The sequence below is a fragment of the Gadus macrocephalus genome, chromosome 6 (assembly GCF_031168955.1).
Source record: "Gadus macrocephalus chromosome 6, ASM3116895v1".
NCBI classification, from domain to species: domain Eukaryota; kingdom Metazoa; phylum Chordata; class Actinopteri; order Gadiformes; family Gadidae; genus Gadus; species Gadus macrocephalus.
In genome coordinates, this window is record NC_082387.1 from 24,796,154 (window position 1) to 24,817,877 (window position 21,724).

Below are 21,724 nucleotides of genomic sequence, written 5' to 3' on the forward strand. Positions count from 1 at the left end.
TGATCCGTTTGTTGCTGTTGGTCATTAATACTATTCAGTGTACTGTGACATTATTATGCACCCAGTGTGTACAAGTGAAATCACTCAGAACCATACGAAGAACCGAACTACCATAAAAGTCCCACAACAACTTTAAACCTCAAATCCTTGCCTAAAGACAATGGAATCAATCAACCCAAAACCGTGTCTACATTTTACAATAAACAGAACAATTATCTCGATTATTCAGGGTACAAAGCATACAGAGCAAATCAAAACGCTCACAGTGAGCGTACATTGCCCTGCAACGTCACCCTGACCGCCTCGTCACCAACAGCAAATCATGCCAGCCAACACATGGACAGGTCAAGTGAGAAGTGGGCATTTGAGCTAAAGGACTGCCAATAATAAAATGAAGCCCAATTCCTGAACTATCGAACCATCTTCATGGTTTAAAGATTTACAGTCTTGAAATGCCATTGTGTTCTAATCACCTTTGTCTGCTCCCTCGTTACTCACAAACTCTTCATCGCCATCTCTAGAGCGTTGCCCTACTCATGAGGGTGTTGTCTGAGTGAGCAGAGATGCATGCTGGGATGTAGTGCTGTCTGAAGTCTTCAATTCTATAGACATGCCCCTCAGGAGATACCAAGTGTTTGAGAATCTGTTGTGACATCAGTTACATGAGCTAGAAATCCTTCAAGATGGCGCCAGGATTCTCAGAGGAGAAAGGCCAAGAGGAAGATGTGAGGGTTCTTCCTCTCAGCCAGTGGAACACAGCAACGGTCTTCATCAGAGTACCATTGAACACTTGGAAACGTTCTCCTCTATACACCTTGAAACCCCAGTGAAGGTTTCCTTACCGCCTCAGCTGAAGAGCACAACTTCAGCTTGAAGAGCGAACCAGTTGGAATTCCCAGATTGGTTCTGATTTAAGGGAACCAATCGTTCAGCTAGTCCTGTACGAAACAAATACAGTTCAGCCTGAGAAGACGTGCAACTGAGAGCAAGGCAAGATCCACAGTGCTCTCCATCAATCCAGCCAGGTAGGAAGAGGCCACCTCACTAAGGTCACCTTGAATATCCATTGAGGTCCCTTTCCAACGTCAGACTCTCCTTGTGGAATGCCTTTAGGTGTCCATCCTCCATTGATCCTGATTGGTGCAGTCCTAGTTTGAAGTCACTGATCTGAACACGCCGCTTGCATCCTTTGACACTTGATTTGGATACTCTCCTTCCTTACCAGTGTGTTGATATCTCTCTCACACACATACACACACACATACACACACACGCACACACGCAGACAGACAGACAGACGTAAGCATTATTGAATGCTAAAACGAGAATGATCTATGGCTGAACACATGAGAACAATCAGTTGGATCCACTGAGTTGTTTATTAAAATGATGCTTCATTAACAAAAACAACAGAAAAATAGTCCCTTAGATGAACACAATAAACACAAGGACTAAAACAATAAAAGCAGCAGACATTACAAATCATCAACAGGTGTGCATATATCTTTATTAACTGAACATCAGTGTCGTGCAAGTTACTTTAAAAAAGTAATTAGTTGCAGTTACTTATCCCAAAAAGTAAAAAAAGTAGTTACTCTGTTACAAATTATGAAAGTAACTAGTTTCTTTGGAAAGTAACTATTGCGTTACTTTCAAGTAATTTTTTTGTTTCAAACTACACCCGCCCAACTCTACCTCTGATTGGCTTACCGTGACATGTTACTCTACCTCAGCCAATCGTTATAATTAATGCGATTGTCTCGTACCCACCCACTAACCAAGGAAGAACTGTAAAGAGAAAGAGCGAGATCTAGTCTGATGAAAAAACTGCTTTGATTATAGTAACGCGCCACATTTTTTGGAAGCAACGGTAACGGCGTCATAATGATGGGAAGAGTAATCCTTAGATTACTCTTCCCGTGTTACCGTTAGTAACACATTGATTCATAACGCCGTTATTCCCATCACTGCTGAACATATTCTGCGGCCGTTTGGTTCCCAACAGAACACAAAAAAAGATTCAGCTTAAAGTAATTTACAACATACAATATTATCCCATAAACCTCTTGGTTATTGTGAACAGTAATAACCTGCTTTTATAAAAGCTGCTTTAAATCAGGTTCCTTGTCAGGATTATGACCAAAATGATGATATCAGAGCCCTTAAGACCAGAAATGGTGACGCCTGAAAATATACAAACATTTACCATTTTATATACATTTCAAATAATGATTGTCTTGAATGATGAATGATTGTCTAACTATGGAAGATCTTAAAAGTCTTTTCATGGTTTATCATGCTATACTTTCTAGAAGAGAGGGAAAGAAAAAGAGAGGCAGACAGACACACAGTGAGCGAGAGAAAGAAAGAAAGTAGAAAGAAAGAAAGAAAGAAAGAAAGAAAGAAAGAAAGAAAGAAAGAAAGAAAGAAAGAAAGAAAGAAAGAAAGAAAGAAAGAAAGAAAGAAAGAAAGAGAGAGAGAGAGAGAAAAAAAACAAGAGATAGATAGAGAGAAACAAAGGGAGACAGACAGCGGTAAAGAGAAAAAAGAGAGAGAGAAAGAGAGTGAGGGGGATAGAGAGAGAAAAAGAGAGAGAGACAGAGACTATAAAGAGACAGAGACACTGAGTCCTCAGTCCTCTCAGGCCTCCAAAGCCACTTCATCAAAAGCCACTCATCCTCTAACACAAAAGCAGTCTGTGTGTATGTGTGTGTGTGTGTGTTTTTGTGTGCATGTGTGTGTGTGTGTGTGTGTGTCTGTGTGTGTCTGTGTGTATGTGTGTGCGCGCCCGCCCGTCTGCATGTTGTTTTTTTCTACAACCGACACAGAGACACTGAGGAGGACCCCCACCCTAACCCCACCCTAAACCCAACACAGAGACACTGAGGAGGACCCTAACCCCACCCTAAACCCAACACAGAGACACTGAGGAGGACCCCCACCCTATACCCGACAGAGACGCTGAGGCACCCCGCTGAGCCCCCCATAACCCAACCCCAGGGAGGAGGTCCTCCTGGGTGAAGGAGGACCAGAAGGTGTGGAGGAGTGTCAGTGTGTCTGAGGACCCTCCTCCACCTGGGGACACGCTGTAGAAGGACAGAGAGCCAGCAGGCCGGTCCAGATACACTCCTACTATGGTGGAGCCAGCGGGGTGGAGACGTATGGCTGTTACTATATCGTTGTACCGGGCAGAGTAACGATCATCATAACACTCAAGAACCCAGGACTTGTTGTTCCATCCAAGCCTGCTGTCAGTACCCCATTTCCTCCTTGGGATTCCTCTGTATGTCACTCCTATATCAACACGTCCCTTCCACTCTACCTCCCAGTAACAGCGGCCGGTCAGAGCCTCTCTACCCAACACCTGGGGACAGGAGTCAAATCTCTCGGGGTGATCCGGATACGACTGGTCCTCTTCAACCCCTGTCACCTTTCTGTTGTCCTCAGACAGAGAGAGGTCTCCATAGGCCGTGTTTGGGTCCAGCGTGAGTTCACAGGCATCTGAGGGAGAACAAGACATGATGAGCTGCTGAACCATTCTTCATCGTCATCATCATCATCACTAGTACGGTTCTCCTGCATTCTGCATGATAGGAACTATAGTGGAATCATGTGCTGTCGATTTTCTAAGTGATAGTCTACATTGTGTTTAGGACAATTAAAGTTAAAGTTCATTGGAAATCCCATGTGTGTGTGAGTGGCTGTCCCAATCAAAACATTGAAACAAGGACAAATGTATGAAGTCCATTTACTCCCTCAATATTACACTACATACACATTATAAATTAAAATGCTCGGCATGATGAGCTTATTACTCACATGAAATATCTAAACAATATTTGTAATATCTTCCAAGATATTAAACTTTTGGATTTCCCAATACACACACATTGCAATCAACCTTGAAAGGGACACCTGTTTAAACCACAGACTGAACGAGCTGAGCTCACATACAGGCTGGAGATGGACTGAAGAACCATAGAACTGGTTCATACATACTATACACACATAGACATGTTCTCATGCATACGGGCTTACCTACACATACATATACATATCGTTAGGGACACTTGGGTAGGATTCATATATATATATATATATACATATATATATATCATCACATAGACACAGACAGGCTGGAAATTAACAGTCAAAACTTTTATGTATGTATGTATGTATGTATGTATGTATGTATGTATGTATGTATGTATGTATGTATGTATGTATGTATGTATGTATGTATGTATGTATGTATGTATGTATGTATGTATGTATGTATGTATGCATGTATGTATGTATGTATGTATGTATGCATGCATGTATGTATGTATGTAGTATCTATGTATGTACATAAACTAAGGAGACACTTACACCTCTGTGGAACTGGTTTCAGCCTCAATACTCCACCGTGCTCCACACTGGGGGGGAAACAAAGTGGGAGCAGCATGTTGAAACATTCACCTTCATCATCTGCTGTCTTATCACTTTCTACACAACATAAGCTACAGCTGCCTTTTCAAACCACTTCATCTAGCAGTGGCTTGAATCCTTGTAGGAGACTTTGTCCCTGAGTGGTGAGCTGTCCTCTCCATACCTGAGAGTGTCCAGTCTCCAGCGTGGATCCTCCAGTCCAGCAGAGAGCAGCGCAGCTCCTGAGTCTCCTGGGTGATTGTAGCTCAGGTCCAGCTCTCTCAGATGGGAGGGGTTGGAGCTCAGAGCTGAGGCCAGAGAAGCACAGCCTTCCTGTGTGACTAGGCAGCCAGACAACCTACACACACACACACACACACACACACACACACACACACACACACACACACACACACACACACACACACACACACACACACACACACACACACACACGTCTAAAGTAACCACATTTATAAAGTGTATTCATTCCATATGGAGGACAGTAAAAGCTTTATTGATACTTTATGGAGACAAAGCTGTCACCCTGTCCGAGAAAATGAAGAGGAAGTGAAGAGATGACATCATCACAGACAGCAGAACTTCCTTCACTTGGATATGAAACAGGATATTAAACAAATGGTCCTTCCTCAATAGCTACAACTCAGATGAGATATTCTTCGGGTATAGTCAGAAGAAGTCTGCTGTGTTTGGTAGGCTAAGACCGTTTCTTCACAGGTTCTTACATTGTGTAGAACCAGGGAGTGTTTTGTCAGCAGGGAAAAAGATGAACAGAAATGCATCGGACATGAGCAGCACTTACTGGAGTCTAAAATAACCTGTTTGAAGAAGAGGCTGATAACTGACCTGAGAATTTCCAGTGTACAGTGTGGACTCCCCAGTCCAGCAGAGAGCAGCTTCACTCCTGAATCCTGCAGATCATTGGTACTCAGGTCCAACTCTCTCAGACTAGAGGAGTTGGAGCTGAGAACTGAGGCCAGAGCTTCACAGCATCTCTCTGACAGCTTACAGCCATTTAACCTACACACCAATAAACAGAACATGTTAGGAACTGTGAGTAAACTAACATAAATCTTCAACTTATTACATAATGAAGGAATTGTACTAGTTACAATAAGATTCACTTAATCATCAGATGTATAAATGTTAATTATGTATTGGATATAAAATGTGGAATAAATGTTTAATTGTGTTTTCAAAATACATTTTTAAATGAATGCTATTTCTATATTCTAGTATTCTGTGTGTACGGAAATTCATTATGCCTTAATAGTACACCTGCAAGATGTTTTATATATTATTGTATCTTTTATATTCTACTAGTATGTTTATTCTGTTTTGAGTAGAATAGTAATACATGTTGTTAAATAATATAATATTAATATAATATAAAGCTCTTATGAACCTACAGGGATCTTTTGCATATTATTTTAACTTTATATTCCTAATTTATGCATATTGTGTTATGTGTATCGTAATACATGTTATTAGTGAACATACAGAGATGTTTTGGAGGCTTTGACTACTGGCAGCAGCCTCAGAAGACCCTCCTCTGAAGCAGAGTAATTCTTCAGGTCAAACACGACCAGCTCCTCTTCTGATGTCAGTAGGATGAAGACCAGAGCTGACCACTGAGCAGGGGAGAGAGATTTTCTTGAGAGACTTCCTGATGTCAGGTAATGTTGGATTTCCCTCACTAGAGAAAGATCGTTCAGCTCATTTAGACAATGGAACAGGTTGATGCTTCTCTCTGGAGAGAGATCTCCATTTAACTTCCTCTTGATGTAAGACACTAATTTGATGTTAGTTTTCTTATTGGTCAGCACACCTTTCTTAATCTTAGCGATCAGTGTTCTACTTTTTTTCTGTGCCAGCAGATCTCGTAGGACAATCTGATTGGTCTCCACAGAGAGGCCCAGGAGGAAGCGGAGGAACAAGTCCAGGTGTCCGTTCTCACTCTCTAAGGCCTTGTCCACAGCATGCTGGTAGAGGTGGAGGAGTTTATCTTCACCAGAGGTTGGGGCTTCTTCTGAGAGCAGATTGACCCCCGTGTTGATGAAGGACAGAAAGACATAAAGGGCGGCCAGAAACTCCTGGATGCTCAGATGGACAAAGCAAAACACCCTGTCCTGGTACAGCCCACACTCCTCTTTAAAGATCTGGGTGAACACGCCAGTGTACTCTGAAGCTGATTTGATATTGATGTCACACTCTGCCAGGTCTTCTTCGTAGAGGATCAGGTTGCCTTTCTCCAGCTGGTTAAAAGACAGTTTTCCCAGAGAAACAATGATCTTCCTGCTATTTGAACTCCGGTGTGAACCTGTTTCAGCTGTCCCTTGATACTTCCTGTCCCCCTGTATGGACTGAACCCTCAGGAAATGGCTGTACATCTGAGTCACGGTCTTGGGCACCTCTTCTCCACTCTTAGATGTTTTGAAGATGTCCTCCAGAACTGTAGCAGTGATCCAACAGAAGACTGGGATGTGACACATGATGTGGAGGCTTCGAGATTTCTTGACGTGGGAGATGATTGTGCTGGCCAGCTTCTCCCCTCTGAATTTCTTCCTGAAATACTCCTCCTTCTGTTGGTCGGTGAACCCTCTCACCTCCGTCACCATGTCAACACACTCAGCAGGGATCTGATTGGCTGCTGCAGGGCGTGTGGTTATCCAGATGCGAGCGGAGGGAAGTAGGTCGCCACTGATGAGGTTTGTCAGCAGCATGTCCACCGAGGTTGGCTTTGTGACATCAGTCCAGGTCTGGTTATTCTGGAAGTCCAGAGGAAGTCGAGACTCATCCAGACCATCCAAGATGAAGACAACTTGGAACAGGTCAAATCTGCAGATTCCTGCTTCTTTGGTCTCAATAAAGAAGTGATGAAGAAGTTCGACCAAGCTTAACTCTTTCCCTTTCAGTAAATTCAGCTCTCTGAAAGTTAAGAGAAATGTGAAGTGTATGTCGTGGTTGGCTTTGCCTCCGGCCCAGTCCAGAGTGAACTTTTGTGTTAAGACGGTTTTACCAATGCCGGCCACTCCAGTTGTCATAATTGTTCTGATTGGATGATCTTGATCAGGTAAGGGTTTAAAGATGTCTTCACATTTTATTGGTGTTTCCTCCTTGGCCGGTCTCCTGGAAGCTGTTTCAATCAGTCTGACCTCATGTTCCTTGTTGACCTCTCCACTGCCTCTCTTTGTGATGAAGACCTCTGTGTAGAAGTCATTCAGACCTGTTGGTTGTCCTGCTTTAGCGATACCCTCAGACACATACTTGAATTTCTTCTTCAAACGAGACTTAATTTTGCGTTGGCACCTGAAAGCAGCAGATCCTAAATGAGAAAAAAACTGAAGACATCAGATAGTGGATGGTGACATCAGTGGAACCATGTCAATATTTCCCGTAAAATGATCAACTTCATGATATTTAGTGGCTTCATTACTTGTGGTTACAGAAGCTGGTCGTGAGAAGGACTGGATCATTTATTTAGAAGTTTGTGTGTTAATTTCAAAGCAATATGATTAGTCTAAAAATAATAATAATAACTTGAAAATGCATTTCCTGAAGAAAATGAGTGAGAGTGCTGTAGTGTGTTTTATGTTTTAATAAAGATAGTTTAAGACGTAAAGAGATGTAAAATGGCAAGTGAAGGGATCAAGTGAAGGGATTTGAACTTTGAATTTGAGTCTAAATGGAGTAAACAATGTAAACATGCACACCATTTAAAAATTGTAAAATGGTTGGAAACAAATAAAGTGACCGCTGAATGAAAAGCGCAAAGCATTCAGCGGTGCTGTATCTGAAACATCTAATGTATTGCCCTGCACTGCGTGTGCGTGTGTGCGTGTGCGTGTGTGTCGGTGTGTGTCTGTGTGTGTGAGATAATATGATATAATTGTATATATAAACCAGAATTGTTTAATGGTTTGAACGATGGTAAATGGTTGAAAAAGGATTGAGTTACAATCAGTGGTGGCTGGTGATCAAAAATGTTGGTGGGGCACAGTAATAGACAGGGGGTCTGGTGTTCCCCCCCCCAAAAAATAAATTCAATTTAATAAATTTGATTTCCTGTATTCTGGTGCATTTTGGGGATGGCCACTACCTATGTACCTACTATTCATTCAGATTAATAGCCTACACCCTGTCTTTGAGGGCCTGGACAAGCTTACACTGCATACAGACCTACTTTATGGCCATTCCACCAGCCATTGCCATTTTACCCATTGATATCTGATATTGAAGTCATGATCACTGTCCTATAGCGTCCATTTTTTGTGAGTCTCAATGTCTACTTCAAATGCAGTTAGAAATATGGGACAGTTGCTTCATTTTGTTTATATGCTACAGGCCGAAAGACTAAATTAATATGTAACTTACTTGCCCCTTTTAAGTATAACATTGCTTGGGGAGTCCAATTCCTCCACTGAAAAGGGTGGAAAGTGCTTACAACTCTCTGCTAGTTAGCGATCTGCATGTAGTTTTTTTGCGCGAATGCTGCTGAGGGAGGTAGCCTATTTGATTGATTCATTGTATTGTCCTATCATGTGGTGATAGCAATAAAGAAAAGGGATCCCATTTGCCTGGGGCGCAAACTGTTGCGACCCGAGGGTGAATTTTCTTGCGCCAATGAAAAGTTGTCTCTGCTTGATAGACAGCGAAAAGCTAGCGAGCTTACATTGACTTCAACGTGGCCGGCGCCCCTGACCTGGAGGAGGGCTTTATTTCGAATGACCAATAACTAGCCTAGCCCAAATCATTGACGTTCAGACGCATTTAAATGGTTGCTGGCAGTGACAAGTATATCACACAATTAAACGAGGATCAACGCTATGTATTTTTTGTTTATTTATTTCATATTGATAATAGTTGATTAATAGTTGGCAGATATATTCAAGTGAATATTTCACGGAGGGGCGGCGCCCTAGCGCCCTCTATTGACCCACCGCCACTGGTTACGATGTCAAGATAATATTTTAAAAGTAGAATATCTTAAAAAGTGTTAAATATTTAAAAAATCTGAAAAGAAGCGAGCGATTCCAAGCTATTCTGAATATTTTAGAATTTTAATTTAGTTTCTAAGTGAAAAATTGAGGAAGGAGATAGGTCCCAAAGTTTGTAGAGAACAATAAAGAAATTTAGAAAGAAAGAATAAAACCTAAGAAGAACAATAGTTGAGCGCTGCATGCAGCACTCACCTAATAATGATAGTGAATAAGTGGAAAGTGACTTGATATGCAGTATAACAAGATAGTGCTGCATCTCTTCCATTGAGTTATTCTTCTGTTGATTTGCAATTTAATGTTTAACATTCTTTAACCTGATAGACCCACAATAAACCTACACATCTGGATCAAACCATTTAACCTGATATCCCTAATATAACCCTACATATCTGGATCAAACCATTGAGTCTGATACACCACAATAACCCTACCTACCTGGATCAAGAGCCATGAGCGCATTTGAATCTGACGAGTTGATATTTTGACAGCACGTCTGCAGTCTCCGATGAGACAGCTGCACATGAATTTCAAACTGCAAATGGCTCAGTTTATGGCCAAATAATGTGGCCCAATTCACACATGGAATAAGGTTTTCTTCCACAACTTCAGAAATACTGAGTCCTCAAATAAAATCCTAAAAGTTATGGGCATGTACACGATGTCTGTGTCAAGAAAATATGTGTTTGCTGTACGGTGTTTGCAGATGCATTGATTTAAAAGTACAACTTATTACCGCTGTATCAGCTGATCTTTCCCAAATCATTTACCAAGCACGTTTGGCTAGGTAGATGAGAGAAGCAAAGTGTATGCGCGAGGTGCACAAGCAAAATTATGCATGCGCCCTAAAAATAGCATCTGAATAACGCGCCACTGACTTTAAACCAGGTATTTTCTGGTTTGTGGCGCAAGTGGTTTATGAAACGTCAACATAGCAACAAGGAACGTTTGCGCCAGAACACGCCTCCTCCTTTCGCCGAGCCGCCCCTTGGGGCGCAAAATCATTCCCTAATTTACCGACGCGTGGCGCAGGAGGGAAAAGCACGCTCTGTGCCAGTTGCAAACTAGCAACGACACATGCGCCAGTGATTAAGTCAATTGCGCCGGATGCAAGATAGGGCCCATAGTGTGATTTTTTCTGAGCAGTGCAAATAATGAGTTTCACACTGCTCTTCAAAATAAGAATTTATTCACTGTTTTTAAGATAAGATTATCTTCTGCATAATTGACAATACTGTCTCCAAAATAAGAGTCTCTTACTGTCCCCCAGTGTGACGGCCAGTTCCTCCTGGTTCATCTTCATCAGGCAGAGCTTTGTGATGTCCACCACTCCCTCTATGGCGCGCCTCCTCTGCTCCTCGTTCTTACCATCCACCTCCTCCTCCTCCCTCTGACTCTCTGAGCATTGTGGGTAATCTGGGAAGAGATCCCTCCAGAGCTTCTTCAGCTCCTTGTCTAGGAAAGCCTGTGCGTTCTCCTCAGCCCTCTGGAACAGAACAAACATCAAGGAGAACTTTACTCTGAACTCACTGACATCAGAAGCATCTGTCCTGGATTCACATCCCGCTGGTCTAAAGAGGGAAGCCTGGAGAAAATTAGCACCACAAGAGATGCTTTCTAATGTTCATGTAGAGCTTAAGTCAAATGTCATGTTGGACATTTACACACCTTGATCAGCTCTGTTTGATGCTGCTGTACAGACTGAGCACTGGTAACCTTTGACCTCTGGTTGGGTTGTCTGGGGAGAGAACACACACAGTAAACATACACACACACACAGTAAACATACAAGAGGGGAGAGAGAGAGAGAGAGAGAATATTTTTCCTAACTTGTAAGCATCAGTCTCGGTGGAGTCTGATAACATTTAACTGGTCTGTTTTCATCGTTTGTTAGAAACTCCTACCTCTCCTCTCTGGAGGGGCGTCCATCTTTAAAGTTAAGAGGATTATCCATAGACCAGTCACTCTTCATGGAGACACAGCTGGGTCCAGGGGAGTCTGGTCTCTCCTGCTGGACTCCTCTAGAAAAACAAGAACTTGGATTTATGGACGTTTGATGGATGATGTATTTTTATAATCTCTGATAAATCCTCACCTCTTCTCAATAGACTGCTGTACAGACTGAGCACTGGTAACCTTTGACCTCTGGTGGGGTTGTCTGGGGAGAGAACACACACACACACACACACACACACACACACACACACACACACACACACACACACACACACACACACACACACACACACACACACACACACACACACACACACACACACACACACACACACACACACAAACACACACACACACACACACACACACACACACACACACACACACACACACACACAGTAAACATACAAGAAGGGGGAGAGAGAGAATATTTTTCCTAACTTGTAAGCATCAGTCTCGGTGGAGTCTGATAACATTTAACTGGTCAGTTTTCATCGTCTGTTAGAAACTCCTACCTCTCCTCTCTGGAGGGGCGTCCATCTTTAAAGTTAAGAGGATTATCCATAGACCAGTCACTCTTCATGGAGACACAGCTGGGTCCAGGGGAGTCTGCTCTCTCCTGCTGGACTTTTCTAGAAAAACAAGAACTTGGATTTATGGACGTTTGATAGGTGGTGTATTTTTATAATCTCTGATAAATCCTCACCTCTTCTCAAGAGACTGATTTCCATCTTTAAATTTTAAAGGAAGTTCCATCGAGTGGTCACTCTTCATGGAGACACAGCTGGGTCCAGGGGAGTCTGCTCTCTCCTGCTGCTCTGGGCTTCAACACAACACACGCACAGCTGTTACTCTGACTAATGATGGAGTCATGATTAGGGATGGGGATCGAAACCCGGTTCTATCAAGGACCCGGTTCCACTTTTTTCAAAACCCGAAAATCATTAACGTTTGGGCTAATCGATACCACTATCGAGTCCCGTCTCTCATTTATAAAAAAAATTGTCCCGTAGGTCCTTTAACGTAATGTTGTGTCCCTCGAGTTGCGTCACAAACATGTATTACAAGTAAAACAAGTGAAGTCTGGCGGTTAACTTTGCTCGCGAGCGTGGCTGAACGGGCGAAAAGGGTGAAAATATTTTATTGTAAAGGGGGGAACTCAACCTCAATGGCCAAGCACATTAGCATTGTTCATCAAATAAAGACCAAATGCAGTACCTTCGACTGTCTCCGAATTGAAAAGAGTCCTCCTGCCTCCTCCGTCTCCTGTCGCACCACAGACGGGCCTGTCTTAATCATCCACTCAAAGTACGAACGGTAATCGCACACACAGCCATTGTCGCTATTCCCGTCAGTTAAAAAAAGTAATCCAATTGAGAAATCGGTGTTGTTATCGGTAGCATAAACGCTAGTTATCTTAAAAAGTAAATAAAGTTTCAGATGTGCTGCGTGATGATGTGTTGAGGTTGGCTCAGTAAAACGACTGTTAGGTTATCATGATGCGTTCAAATGTAACAGAGAAACGGTAAATTTAGTTTTTGGTGAAAAACATGAGTAATACTGTACTACTCATGTTTCTGTGTTAATAGTACAATTGTATAGTGCTCTTATCATTTTAGTATATATAATTAAAACTAATGATGTCAATATTTATTAAGAATTACATATTTAATTTAAAATAAAATTATTTATTTCCTAAATATTTTCCTCATCACTAAAAACGCGTCGTATTTCCACCAATTAATAGAGAAGTATCGATAGTGGTATCGATAAAGACTCGGATCGTTAAGGAGTATCGAAAATGGTATCGATATCAATAAATATTAATGATCCCCATCCCTAGTCATGATACATCAATGCTGAGCTCTGAGATGGTCACAGTCAGAGAGATCCTCTTCCTACCTCTTAGCTTTGCTCTGGCGGCCATGTTCCCCAGACAGAGTGGTCCTAGAGGTAGGACCCCCATCCTCTCTCTCCTCATCCATAGTAGACTGGAGGCCTGGACACAAACACAACTACATATTGTTTCTGTGGATTGAATTTGAGTACCAGACAGGAAATCACTGTAGAGAGGACAAACAAACATGTTAAAGAGATCTTTTGAAAACGTATCCACGCTGTCAGAAACCCCTCAGATCAAACCAGGACACTGACCTGGACCTTGAGTAAGAGCTAGGGATGGGAATTGATAAGAATTTCACGATTCCGATTCCGATTCTGCTTATCGATCCGATTCCTTATCGATTCTCTTATCGATTCTCATTGGGTGAGAAAATAAGTATAAATGTGTTTGTTTGCATTACATCTCTTTAATATCTGATCAGAAGTGCTTCTAGTATTAGGAAATTGTACATTTTCAAATCAATTGGTCTAGACGAAAAAATATATCGCTTTTTAAGCCCAAATGCCATCATTATGTGCCATACAACTAAAAACACAGACTGAAAACAGCCAAGTAAGAGCTTGTGCCTTTTGGAATTCTAACAGTGCTCATTTGCATTCAACTTGTAACAAAATTAAACTGACATAAACGAAATGAAGCATTGATTAGACAGAGATTTATTAGATGGGCCTACCTAATAAACCGTTGGAACACACAAGACCGGAAACCATAGCAATGCCGGTAAACAAACCCCGAGAAGCCCAATCCCTATGAGAGCTCCCCACGCTACGGCCATCTGGAGGCGACAGAGCTGTTGGCCGTGATATTATATATACAATTATAATATAGTATATAATATATAGAGATCCGGGAGTCGCAAACTGCAACAATCACTTTCTCCTCCATTCCGCGGTTCACCCGGACTGCACTGCACTGAGTTTGACGGCTGAACGCTGATTGGCTGTTACGTTACACATGTCACTCAGTTATCACGCTGTTGAACGCTGATTGGCTGTCATCACGACAAAAACTTGTCGCCGGTTTTCTCCCGCGACAAACTCGCCCTTATACGCGTCTCTACGTTCACTTTGTATGGGATCTTGTCGCCCCGTCGCGTTTGATTTGAACGCACAATGCGATTCTTCCTCGGCGGCGACATGTTTGCTGCGTTCTGAACCAAATCAAAGCAGCGTGTGTGTGACGTCACGACGCATTTGCCGCGACCGGAACCGATAAGCGGAATCGTTAAGCAGACTTGCTAACGATTCCAAGGAATCGGTTGACTCGGAACCGGTTCTGAACAAGAACCGGTTCTCGATTCCCATCCCTAGTAAGAGCTGTCATTAATCAATCATTAAAGGTTGGGTATGGAATTTGCTTTTTTGGCCATTTTTGCAAAATTACTTGAAATCCTTGTCATAACCCGCTTACAGCCACTGAGTTAGAAGTACTGACATGAAAATTAAACAAGTCAATCATCTGTGGAACGGGCAGGGCTCAAAAAACTCCAGCCAATCATTTGGATTGCCACCTCGTTGCATTGGACAGTAAGTACGTCAATCAAACGGTCGTACTGCACTCCCCCTCCCCCGCGCCCCGCGCGCGACCCCTTCGTGCAGTACTCGTAACCCAGAGCAAGCTCCTGTTTGTTGTTATCCTGCGGTAGCTACTGGAACTAGTTAATCCACATTTGGACCTAGCAGTAGAAGACAATTTCCATGGCAGACAAGACGCCACCATCCCCACCACCACCACCACCACCAGCAAAGAGAAGGAAAACTCTTTTTCAGAGAGTAATTGATAATAAAAACGCTGAAAGAGAAAAACTGAAATCAAGAATAATCCTAGGCGCTGCTTTCGAACGTTGGCGGCAACTGAAGGACGAGAAGGGTCTAAAAACCGATGCTTGTGTGGCGGTTGACCTAGTTTCAAAGTTTATACCGTTTATACTCGGTAATACCGGTGTTGAGACGAGTGTATTACTCGTTGTGAAAATGTCCACACCGCAGCAACCCTAGTGAAAACCAGGACTTCCAATACAATTATATGAAACAAACATACATTTTCTAAAAATAGTAATGATTTATGTGACCGTTTAATGTTTATAACATCTGGTGCAACCATAGCCGCGAGAACGTATTCTCAGCAGGGGGTGCTGGAAAAAAAAAACTCAGCCTGCACTAGACTCGCAACTCGTTACATTGATAAAAAAGATAGATAGCAGCGCAGCTCAATTACACCAGTGCATGCGCGCACAGTTGAAAATCGATCGTTGTGTTCACTTCCTTCACACCATGGTTCACATCCAGCTGCTCACAGAACAAGTTTAGCGTACCACCGCTACCCTCACACTTTTTCATATAACCTTTTTTCAGCACTAGGTCATATGAGCATTAAATAAATGCTGCGTCTCAAAATGCCTTGGACAGCAGCGAGGATGACTCGCTTTGCCACGGGCCGAAACAGTGCGGAGCGACCACAGCCAGAGCGAACACAGCGGGGCAGAGGAGTGTCAGGAATAGTCTTTGGTGTACACATCAGTACGGCCTATTTTCACTACTGTTTAGTGGCAATGCAGTGTTTTATTCTATGCCTTTTTATTTTCGTATATTATTTCAATGAATACAATTTATTTATTCATAAAAACAAGATCTGGTCTTCAAATCTTTTTTCCAAATATAGGTCGTCTTACAATGGGGTTTGTGTTTATATTCGGACCAATACGGTACAGCGGGCGCTCACATGACGTTAAGCATTTCCTGGAGCATAATGTGACGCTTCAGAACCTAAAATCCCGTTTCTCCCCGTTGACACGACAACACATAACCGGTGTTTTCAGAAATCTTTTAGAAATGATCGTTTTCTGTGATAAGACAGGGCCTCGGACAGGGGGTGTTGCAGCACCCCCAGCACCCCTACTTCCCGCGGTACTGGGTGCAACTTACAGCTGAATGTAGTGCCATGTTGTTAAACGAAAACCTACGCTAGCCTGGCTCGCTCTCGCGCATCTCTGTTCGCGCTCGTGCATGATTGCGCGTCCAGGTACTTGGAATGGGTGGAGTCAGAGTCAGCGTTGAAGGAGAGGGGGTAGGACCATTTGAGTTGTGTATTTTCAAAATCTGCTGGCGTTTCGCAAATCGCATACCCAACCTTTAACTAACTAAAGTGTTACTGTTCTTCCTGTACACACACACACACACACACCCCCCCCCGGACATGCACGCCCCCCCCCCCCCATAGTCTCCAAAATTTCTGTGGGAAACACTGCACACACACACACACACACACACACACACACACACACACACACACACACACACACACACACACACACACACACACACACACACACACACACACACACACACACACACACACACACACACGTTAACTACGGGAGTATTTTATGTGTACTTGTGAATATATGAATGCAGTTAGATTATATCACCAATGATCTTAAGAAATCATGACATCAAGCAAACTGTACCTTAGCTTCTCGGAGAATTCCAATCCTTCTCCTCCCTGATATACATACACACAATATCATTACATTTTTCTAGATCTCATACACACTATCATTATCTATGTCTAGATCTCATACACCGTCTATCTCTGTCTCGGTCTAGGTCTCATATTATCATTATCAGGAAAAATGAATATTTCCCTTTTACCTCAGCTCCGGCTCCGGTCCGAGGACCCGTTGGTACCGGGCCTTGAATTATTTCCCAGAAAAGGTAAAGATAAAACTTTATCATAAATATTCCATGTTTAGAACTAAGGCTATACGAGTTATGATATATCCTCCAACACATAAACTCCATACTTGTATTTGTAGTGGAGAAAATGGAAACATTTTGTGAAATATTGGTATATTTAATGTATAAAATTAGTTGCCACCTAGTTCATAATATGCAACTTTACTTACTCTTATAAATTGTATTTTTTATATTTATTATATTGTTGAAGGGAGCCTGAGACTCAGGCATTTCATTGATGTTGCTTTAATTCTTGTGAATATTAGTGATGGACTCAATGATTCGTTCCCTTGATTGAGGGATAATAATCATAATATGTCCACTTTAAGTACCAGGGACTCCAACTCACACCCTTGCCCATGAGTAGGCTTTAAAAGTGCATTGAAAGAGGTTTTTTTTAGATATCTAACTAGAACTAGGTTTAACAAGAGCTAACTAAAGGTCTGTAAATATCTAGATATCTTTATATAGATACACGTAGTAATATATCTGTAATATATCTGTAATTGAGTGAGCACTGTGTGACGGTCCACATTCCCAGTGCAGCACTCTGCGGCTATCTCCTGACGTCAGGGTAGCCCGAGTGTTCAGCCCATTTGTAAAAAAACATTGAAGCGGCCTACAATCATAGAGCCTACAATCATAGCCCCCCTCACGCCCCTTCTTTGTTTGAGAGAAGAGTCTAGGAAGTTCACGTCACCAGATGTCAACTGAATTCATGACTTTAGGCGGACCCCACACAGATTCCCACATACAACCATTGATGCAGTCACAGCCTTAGAGACCCGTGTGGGCTGTTTGACGCAGACGTAGTCTACGTGATACGCAGGTATACGCCGTATACCCACTAGGAACGCACCAGGATTTGCGTGCACCCACTTAAAAATGTGCACGGATACGTATCAATCGTCTTGTAACAGATCTTTCACTTCTGTGTTTATTTTTCACAAATACCGGTTGGGTATAACTGCAATAAAATACTTTTAGCAAGGGAAGTTATCTCCTACATTCACCATTCATAAACTTCCCCCTGCGCGCTCGCGCTCTGCCCTGTCTCTGCTAAAGCGCGAAGCTGCCCCTGCATCTCTGCACGTTAGTGGGCGGTCCGAGCCCCTCCTTCTCGCGTGTGTGTGCTTGCGTGCGTGCGTGCGTGCGTGCGTGCGTGCGTGCGTGCGTGCGTGCGTGCGTGCGTGCGTGCGTGCGTGTGTGCGTGTGTCCAGTCCCCCCATATTATTAAGTAGTCAACAGAAGACAATGTTTTAATCCCACTGTATATCTCCTTGTTACTTTTAGATGAGAACCCCTGGCCAGCCTTTCAGACTGGGTGTCAGGCTAGGGAATTTAAAAACAGGCATCCTTGGTTAGAGTGGAGGGAAACAAAGTTAGGTAAATGTCAGCCAACATACAGCTGGTATACACAATTGAAATTCATAATGTTAATTACTATGCAAATGAGAGTATAGCTAATTCATGGTAATTTTTAAGGTGCAGTTATTTCACACTTTTACACAATTCAATTACTGTATGGTATGTTAGATAACAACAGTAAGGGCTAAAATTAGAGCAATTGAAAGAGTGAAACATTAGTCTCCTGTCATCTCCTTCTCATGCACTGGTTAGCCATGGTTGTAAACAGTTCATTAAATTACTTTGAGTAGATTTCGTCCTTGTTTAGCACGTGCTATTGCTACTATACAAAGGACAACTTGCCATTTTTGTGTTCTATTTGTTCATACTGTTATTAAAACTGATAAACCTACTCAGCTTTCCATGATTGTTGATAATCGTTATACTCTTAAATCAGCGGGTTGTAGACCCCTGCGTTGGTGAGTGTGGTGCGACACCCCATAAGCGCCACACACGTACACGTACCGGTGGGACGGGATTGTACGAGGCTGGGAGGGAATCATCACAGTAGCAGCAGATGTATATTCTTGGCCTCATTCTTTACCATCAACTAGCCCCTCTTCAAAACCATTATTCTCCTGCTTCAATGAACCCCATTAGGCATCTACAGCAAAAATGTTTCGGCAACGGACCATGCTCAAGCCACAACCGTGTAGCGCATAAGAATTTCATACATGCAATAGACGACCCTCCTCCAAATACACAAGATTTGAGTCGAAGCTCCTCTCATTAGTCTATGAGAGCAGCCTCCAATCACAGGCCTCGTCTCTTCATTCGATGAGAGCAGTCACCAATCACAGGCCTCCTCTCATTAGTCTATTTGAGCAGCCACCAACCACAGGCCTCCTCTCATCACTCTATGAGAGCAGCCACCAATCACAGGCCTCCTCTCATTAGTCTATTTGAGCAGCCACCAACCACAGGCCTCCTCTCATCACTCTATGAGAGCAGCCACCAATCACAGGCCTCCTCTCATTAGTCTATGAGAGCAGCCACCAATCACAGGCCTCCTCTCATTAGTCTATGAGAGCAGCTACCCATCACAGGCCTCCTTTCACAAGCGGTTCACCTATGGTTATATGTTACTGCCTTTGCCCCTCTGGAATTCGACAGTGGCTGTCCAAACGAATGTAGCAGGGGTGGCCCAGAAGGGGGGAGGGGGGGGGATTTCACATCATCTTCAGAATCAAGTATGCATTAAAAATAACAAATACACCACAGGGACATTTTGGAGAGCCTGTCCAGACAGCGAGTGACAAATTGCAAAATCACGGTAAGAATACACCCATGGAATAAATTGTAACTTTCTAACTTTGGTAAGGTTAACTGGAAAGTGTTTACGCCTTCTCGTCTTCATTCCAATCCTTTCTGGAAACCCCCTAGGTGTTAATGTATTTAAGAGAATCTTGTCGGGACTCAAACGATTAATAAGAAAGGGTGTGTCCGATGACTCACCTGCTGAGAAGGGCCAGGTAACAGGCTGAGCCGGCCTGGGGAGGGAGGGAAAGCTATCTTCCACTCTCTCCCGCTCTCTTAATGTGTTGCCTATTGTTGTGGCGTTGTTTATTTTTTCCCTTTTGGTGATTGTCTGTATTGTCTGTATGTATTCCTTTCTTATTTGTAAAGAGTCTTTGAGTATTTAGAAAAGCGCTATAAAAAACGGATCAATCATTATTATCATTATTATTATTATTATTATTATTATTATTATTATTATTTTCCTTTGGACAATAAAGCCTATCAACTTGGAACTCTGACTGGACAACCCTGTGTTCTCACCGACCCCCCATTGGTCTCAAACCAACACTAGACGTACCCAAAACCTCCTCTTCCACTTGGCCTACTAACCCTAACGATTTTGAAATATACTTCTCCAAATGTTACCTTATATTGTAATATAACCCAGAATACTAATGTTATATGCGTTCTGTGTTCATATATCCGGGACCCAGTCGTACTGAAGTTAGTAAACATGTATGTAATGTGTATGCACGGTCTTCTTCTCTAACTTTATCTAAACTGAATACGCATTAGCTTGCCCGGAATATGAGGCTATCAATTATACCAATGACATAACTTTACTCACTTTGGTTCATGTGTGGCTCATCGGTCCACTGACAAAACAGTTCTCCTTACTGCCAAAGATCCCTCTTGGCTTTCGAGCTGAATCGATTTAAAATGACCAAGAATCTGTCGATGCACCGATTCAAACGTTGCGAATTGGTTGAGTGAAGCTTTAGCCTGATATCAAGACAGCATTGTCAACTGATTTCTTCCCGTTTCGATACGGATCCATAAATGAAATCTGTGTGTGCGTTAGCGCATATTTACGCGCGCGCCCTGCATCTCGGAAGCAGGTAAAGGCGCGTTCACGGTCCTGGTGACAACGAGACGGCTCGCCAGGGATGACGCTCATATGTCCGAAAACGGTGAAACGATTTTCAGTGAACCAGTGAATCTGAAGTCATCAAACGTGTGGAAGTCCTTTTGGTCTTATAAGAAGGAAGGGATTACTGACAAAAGCTTCGCTATTTTTTAAATTATGTAGGACAGCGATGAAGTCTATAAATAAACCAATAGGCTAAATGTAGTTCTAAACCCAAAGTGTGCTACACTGTGGTGGTTAGTGAGGGCCCCCTTCACTGTAAAGCGTCTTTTGGGTGTCTAGAAAAGCGCGATATAAATTAAATCCATTACTTTGACTATTATTAAACTGATCAATGTGTCTTCCATTTTTTCCCCATGCCATAAATAAATAAATAAAAAAACCTATGATTCCATGGTCCCTTTACCAAATAACTATTTGAAAGTATGGCTCTTTTATAGAAGGCTTATTTTAATAAATATAAATTTAATGCGTTAACGTTCAACAAATATTAACTGTATCTATCAGACTGATTCATATCTCATCAAATCGCACCGGATCGTTAGAACATTGAGTCGAATCGCATCTAATCGTTCCATATCAACATGTATCGTCCCTGAATCGTATCGTAACACATGTATCTAGATACGTATCGGATCGTCCTATAAAGGACAGATGCACACCCCTACTAACTACCAATATTAATAACCTTTTTAAAAATACTAGGATATAGTTTCTCAACTCCAACACAATAAAAGATTGCCTTATTCTGGCCTTGCTGTCTTCAACTTACATTTCAACCAAGGTCTCCTTTTCTTGTTGGCGCCAACAACAGCAGCACCAACAGCGATCGCTGGGAAGCCTAGAATCCACCAGAGCGCTGCAGACGGAGACATAAGACGACCGGCCACCATGAGCGTGGATCTGATGT

The 21,724-nt window shown here is 42.5% G+C and overlaps 1 protein-coding gene and 1 long non-coding RNA gene across 2 annotated transcripts; one reads left to right on the forward strand and one right to left on the reverse strand.

Annotated features, from left to right (window-relative positions):
- Positions 1-2,256: 2,256 nt before the first annotated feature.
- Positions 2,257-20,761, reverse strand: LOC132459596 (NLR family CARD domain-containing protein 3-like). The gene is made up of 14 exons (XM_060054243.1): positions 20,515-20,761; positions 13,287-13,383; positions 12,091-12,207; positions 11,900-12,016; positions 11,524-11,586; positions 11,333-11,449; positions 11,097-11,166; positions 10,689-10,914; positions 5,932-7,756; positions 5,278-5,451; positions 4,595-4,768; positions 4,372-4,418; positions 2,943-3,501; positions 2,257-2,308 (listed from the first exon to the last, which is right to left on the reverse strand). Exons 1-14 carry the CDS (start codon positions 20,522-20,524, stop codon positions 2,257-2,259), a joined length of 3,648 nt encoding a protein of 1,215 aa, XP_059910226.1. The 5' UTR covers positions 20,525-20,761.
- Positions 14,611-16,369, forward strand: LOC132458954 (uncharacterized). Its single transcript, XR_009526055.1, has 2 exons — positions 14,611-14,879; positions 16,309-16,369. It is a non-coding gene; the product is annotated as an uncharacterized LOC132458954 (long non-coding RNA).
- Positions 20,762-21,724: the final 963 nt, after the last annotated feature.

Bases quoted from the DNA above. Each gene is read 5' to 3' on its own strand.
- LOC132459596 (XM_060054243.1), bottom strand. The intron at 10,915-11,096 runs GTGTGTAAATGT...GTTCTGTTCCAG, and splicing joins ATCAAACAGAGCTGATCAAG to AGGGCTGAGGAGAACGCACA. The intron at 2,309-2,942 runs GTGGGGGTCCTC...CCTCTCTTCTAG, and splicing joins GCGTCTCTGTCGGGTATAGG to AAAGTATAGCATGATAAACC.